The 6,000-nt window shown below is 37.5% G+C and overlaps 1 protein-coding gene across 2 annotated transcripts in view; it reads left to right on the forward strand.

Moving 5' to 3' along the window:
* e2f5 (E2F transcription factor 5) overlaps positions 1 to 6,000 on the forward strand; it is a 68,551-nt gene extending 62,551 nt beyond the window's left edge. The window contains exons 9-10 of one of the 2 annotated variants that reach the window (XR_003671964.1): positions 3,805 to 3,935; positions 5,891 to 6,000. Coding sequence is in view for 1 of the 2 variants with exons in the window: in XM_028426701.1 (XP_028282502.1) it covers positions 422 to 435 (14 nt within the window). In the remaining variant the exon portion in view is untranslated. Of the gene's footprint in view, positions 1 to 421; positions 551 to 3,804; positions 3,936 to 5,890 lie in introns of those variants that run through there. The other variant, XM_028426701.1, reaches the window with a different exon arrangement.

Genomic DNA, 6,000 nt, shown 5'->3' on the forward strand with positions numbered 1-6,000 from the left:
TCACCTGGGTGGTAAGAAGCTTCATTTCGCAACTATTCAGTTTTCCAATTTTATTAAGTTGTAAATTTAACATGGTATTCTCTTCTCTGTATAACTACACACCAAATGTGACTCTGCTTTGCTGTCCTCAGAAGAATTCTTTAAAGGTTTAAAGGTAAACACAAAATGAAAAGATGAAACTGCACAATGTACAGATAGGTCTGTAAGTTTTTGTACATTGGTACATGTCCACAATTTATCAGCTAACAATGTCAGCACCTGTAGTTACAATCATCAATCTAAATTTTCAAGGAGCAGTAATCTACTACAGTGAAACATGCTAAAAGCCTTTACAGACTTTATTAAATATATTGCTATAACTCTATTTTATGTGTTCTATATACATAACTTGCTATTCTAAAGCATGTGTGTTTCTTTGCAGGATACAAGAGATGAGACTCAAGCCTCCATCACAGTTGGTGTGCTGACTCTTCTCAGTGAAGATGGTCCTCATCAGAGTTGAGTCATTGCATCTCCAGCCTATCTCCACTGCCATCATACTTGAAGCAGGTATTGACTTGGACAGCATTGAAAGACTTGCCTCAGGCAGTGTGCCTGTTATTTGGGCTTACAATGAATTGATTGAGAATTGTGTACTTCTATGACATGGTCCAGAACTGATGGATAATTTAGTAAAACCATATTGGTAAGTTGTAGACTGCATGACAAGTTGATGCAAAATGAATTGGATATTTAGAATAATATATAAATTATTTATTTATCTTGATTGCAGTATTCCACTTGTTTCAGACCTGACCTGCCGAGTATTTAGAGATTGATTTTTAATGAAAATAAATGTTGAAATGAACTTACATCAACCTGTGAATTCTTTCAATTTATTGATTTTAAAGGATGGTGTAAAATGAGGAAAATATATGTGGTTGAACCTGAAAACATTAAATGAGTAAAACTAAATATAAAGTTGTGGGTAATCATTGCTTTTAATTTTCAACAAACCATGGCATTTAAGCTATACCAACTTAAACGGTAGTATATTGTACTGTACTTTCAAAAGCCCTACCTGACCATCTTAAGTTTAGTGTACTTTTTTCAGGCAGTGAGTTTGCATACTGTTTAAAGTAAAGTCAGCTAATTACATTTTACAGTGTAGGATTGCAACTACCCTTGTCACAAAAGTGGGGTATATTTTCTGGGATTTGTGTAAAAGGTCTATGCAAAAAAATTTCAAAAAAATATTTATCTGATATATTTTTAAAACCGTTAAAGTTAGAGGACGTTTTTGTCCCGAACAACACGAAAGAGGGTAAAATTTGCCCACAGTGTACTGTTGACCTATGAAAAATTTTAAAATCATATTAGCAAAATGTATGTAAAATTAAGCTTGTTGAGCAGAAATGATTCAATTTGCTCACATATTGACAAAGTTATGGCCAAAATAACCAGAAAAATTACTCTCAGAGGACAAAAATGTCCCGAACAGTGCATAAGGGTTAAACAAATGGGCATGCCACGCATGTGATAGGGCCCCAACTGCTCTAAGAAAGAGTGTTTGTTTTGGATGTTGTTGTTTTTTTAAACTGTCATTCTGTGGATTTCTAATTAAACCAGTTGTGTCATGCAGCAGCCCTTCCCAGATAACAGGTTGGGTAAGTTTGCATACTCTTTAAAGTCAGCTAATTACATTTTACAGTGTAGGATTGCAACTACCCTTATCACAACAGTGGGGTATATTTTCTGGGATTTGTCTTTTAATTGTAAACTTGCAAAAGGAAATCACCAACAAAACTGCAGCAGCCTTTCACAGATAACAGGTTGGGTGAGAAAGGAGTGAATTCTATCTTTAAAAAAGTTGCTGTGATTTAAAACAGGATCAGATTATATGTTTTACTTTGAGACACAAAACATCAGCTTGTTGTTTCCTTAACTCATGATACTGACACTGAAGTCAGACAACTTGATGCATGACTTGACTGCAAACTGAGCTCAATTTAAATTTAAGGATAATCTTGTTTAGCTGTTGGCTTAACCTTGCACCACAAAGGTAAACAATTATGTATGATCACAACATAAACATAACATTTAACATCAAGCAAATTAGTCACTTGGGATAATATGAACATAGTAACACAAGCAATCACTGGCTCCAAATGTTGTTACTTTGAGGGCAGTGCTATTTCACTGTGAAAAACAATAATATGGCTGTAGTTTTCCAGAAAACTGCCTGTCCTAACATGAAAATAAAATAGAAAATGAGTGATTGATTTCATACCTCACTCGGGAATATTGATTTTAATATTGGCATTAGGCCAGGTCCTACCTGTTTTCCCACTGCACGTCCGTTGGTCCGTGGTTAGGAAGGAAGAGTAAAAAAACTTTATTGAAACAACAGCTGGCTTGTACAAGGACCATTTCTGTTCAGAAAATCACAGTCTGCAAGCAGTTAGCTGCAATCAACTTCCCAGAAAAGAGTCCTGAGAGAACCTTGCAGTCAATCTTTATACTGCACAAACCCTTTACAGTGATTGGTTAAAAATTAAATCCTAGTGTCTGAGCACACCCCTTCTTCTTCATCCCTGCCGTCCTTTTTTCCTTAGTTGGTAAAAGTAGGTAAAGGTCTGTATAGGACCTATGCATGATACATATGTGTTATACGTTGTAGGCTATACCAAGAAGTATATGCTATAAAGTCTTGTTATTCATCATACAGATGGCCAAGCTGACAGTAATGCAGTTTCCTATAATATCACAGCTAGTTTACATGAACTCATCACAGGAATCCCTTCAAAACGTGCGAAGAGACATAGCAAAAGAGATTCTCAAGACATCAGGTGTTGTTTGACATAATAAATTATTATACTGAGCACTTCCTACTAACTATGTTGTAATACATTTTTTACAATATCTTGTTTTTTTTTTCTTCCGTGGAAAAGACTTGCCAACAACAGCTGAAGATGCTATTTGGGTAGGAATTATTCCTTAATTGTTAAATATTAAATGATAATCCAAGTATTTATACTGATTGGAAATGGCTGTACATCCAATATGAAGTTAAACAAACAGGATTATAGTCTGTATGGGTTGGTTTCCTGTAAACCTCAATGCTTAGGCTCCTGTCTGGTTCAGTGTGGCTACCCACCTTGACTGTCACCCACTGCTTTCAGGAAGTCAAGGACCCAGTTGTTGATGTTCTCTTCTAACATGCTGATCTCACAGTGGAGAAGATGTGCAATGTTACAGCAATACATGGTAACAATGGCGCTATTGAGCAAAAGTGGGAATATAATTTCCCCCAAATCAAGAAATTTTCTTTTTCACCTAACTAATGGGTGTAGTGTAACTGTGATGGTCTTGTGAAACTGTTGTAGTTTTTTGTCCTGTCTTTGTGGGTGTTGTTTGTACCTGGTGTTGTAGGGTCCTGATGACACCCAGCTTATGCTTCAGTGGGTGGTGTGAAGCAAAAAGTAGATATTGGTTTGTATGGGTTGGTTTCCTGTAAACCTCAATGCTTAGGCTCCTGTCTGGTTCAGTGTGGCTACCCACCTTGACTGTCTTGAATGTCAAGGACCCAGTTGCAGTTGTTCATGTTCTCTTCTAACATGCTGAGGTCTTCCACCAGCTGTTATAGAATCATCCTATAAGCCAAAGAGAATTTGGGTGTAGGTGTTCTTCCGCTGTATAAGTGAAAGTGTGAGATGTAAGAGTGCAGAGGAAACTGCTCCCTCTATCATGTGATAATCCAATATTCTTTTCTACTTTAAGTTAACATAGAGTATTTATACTGTCTTTGTTTTTATCCCCTTATAGATCCAGTGTGACAAGTCTAAACGGTGGTTTTACACACACTGCCTTGAAATGAATGCAGCACAACTTCCAAAGGAAGAGACCCCTAGGAACTGTGTCTTTTGCAATATGTCACAGTAAATAAAGACATTTTTGTGAGTTTATTTATTTTTGTTGTAGAACAACCACAAGAAATTAATTGTGGAAGGATGAAACTATAATGAATACACTGAACTGCATGGACTACATTGCTCTGTCTTTCCCTGGGGGTTTTGTCCTTGGGATAAACCACTTTTTGTGTCAGGGTGGAGCTGTGGTTAAAGTGCACAGGAATCTGATGAGTTTCTCAGAAGCTCCTGACACATAATGGATGACAATGTTTTTCTGGTGTGACTGGTCCTGTTCTGTACACCCTTCAGTGATCAATAACCTTTAATTTCTAAAGAACATTTAACACTGGAAAGGCCCCCAATCATCATCATCATCATCATAATAATAATAATAATAATTGTGCGCAGACAGCTGCAGTGAATTTTAAAAAAGCCACCATGTAGACAGAAACCACAAAAGAAATTGATAGCAGAGATGAAGTGCTGAACCAGAGTCGTGCACCACCAGAGCTCTCTGTGTTGTTGTAACAAACATCCAAACCCTACAGCACCGTGTGACGCATCATGGCGACCTGACAGTGGTCTGCTCAGAACATCACGTAAATGTTACACAATGAGTTAAAAAATAAGAACTAACTGTTGATTTGACACATTTTAAGACAGAAGCCGCGGGCCATATAAAATCCGATGGCCACACTTGGCACACTTTATACGCTACAACGCACCAGAGTGACGCCTTTTGTCATCCAGTGTCTTTGGCATGGAGAGGGAGAGAGAGAGAGAAAGAGAGGAAAATTAACTGATTTATTGCTTATCGCGACAGGCCTACTTTGGATAACAGTCCAGTAGCCCCGGCAGCTAGACAGCAGCATTTAGCCTGTGTACCCCCACTCTGCAACATACCCACTGAGAAACTGACCCTGGTTATTGGCAACGTGGCCTTTATAGATAACTGGGAAACATTTTTGGGGGAAAACCTGGTCTGATTAAGAGAGACGACATTCATCCAACCCGGGGTGTAGCAGCTCTATTTGGGACAACATAGTCAAGTTTATTAGACAAAATGACATCATTTTGTCCTTGGAACGCTTGTACTGCAGCTCTCGTAGCCTGTTCTCGACACATGGTCTGGGCAGAACCTTTTACTTGGTGGTGTGCGAGAACAATTGTGTGATTAGTCGGAATTTAGTGAGCATGATGAATGTGGAGAAACTTACTGACAGGTAGGTTAATAACTGCACAGACTATGCGTCAAATTCACTTAATCAGAAGTACAGCTTAATTGTTCTCTCCTGATTTTTTTTACATCTGCACAGTTTGATCTAGTTTCCTGCTAGTGATTTGATACAATGCTAAAATCCTTACAAGCCATAAAATGCACAAATGATGACAGAATAGCACACAATGTACAGAAAGAGACACTTAAAAGTGCCACACAAACTTTAAACCACAGTGCCATTATAAACACTAATGTTAACAGTTTAACTACGGTAACTAACTACGGCAGATTAGTTGGATATGGATGGTGTGTGTTTTACACACAGAGTTGCACACAAAATGTTTCCAGTGTTCTCTTGTTTTTTTTTTCTTAACTGTCATTCTAATTAAACCAACAACTATTCAGTTTTCCAATTTTATTAAGTTGTAAATTTAACATGGTATTCTCTGTATAACTACACACCAAATGTGACTCTGCTTTGCTGTCCTCAGAAGAATTCTTTAAAGGTTTAAAGGTAAACACAAAATGAAAAGATGAAACTGCACAATGTACAGATAGGTCTGTAAGTTTTTGTACATTGGTACATGTCCACAATTTATCAGCTAACAATGTCAGCACCTGTAGTTACAATCATCAATCTAAATTTTCAAGGAGCAGTAGTCTACTACAGTGAAACATGCTAAAAGCCTTTACAGACTTTATTAAATATATTGCTATAACTCTATTTTATGTGTTCTATATACATAACTTGCTATTCTAAAGCATGTGTGTTTCTTTGAAGGATACAAGAGATGAGACTCAAGCCTCCATCACAGTTGGTGTGCTGACTCCTCTCAGTGAAGATGGGCCTCATCAGAGTCGAGTCATTGCATCTCCAGCCTATCTCCACTG

Source organism: Parambassis ranga, chromosome 17 (assembly GCF_900634625.1).
Source record: "Parambassis ranga chromosome 17, fParRan2.1, whole genome shotgun sequence".
NCBI classification, from domain to species: domain Eukaryota; kingdom Metazoa; phylum Chordata; class Actinopteri; family Ambassidae; genus Parambassis; species Parambassis ranga.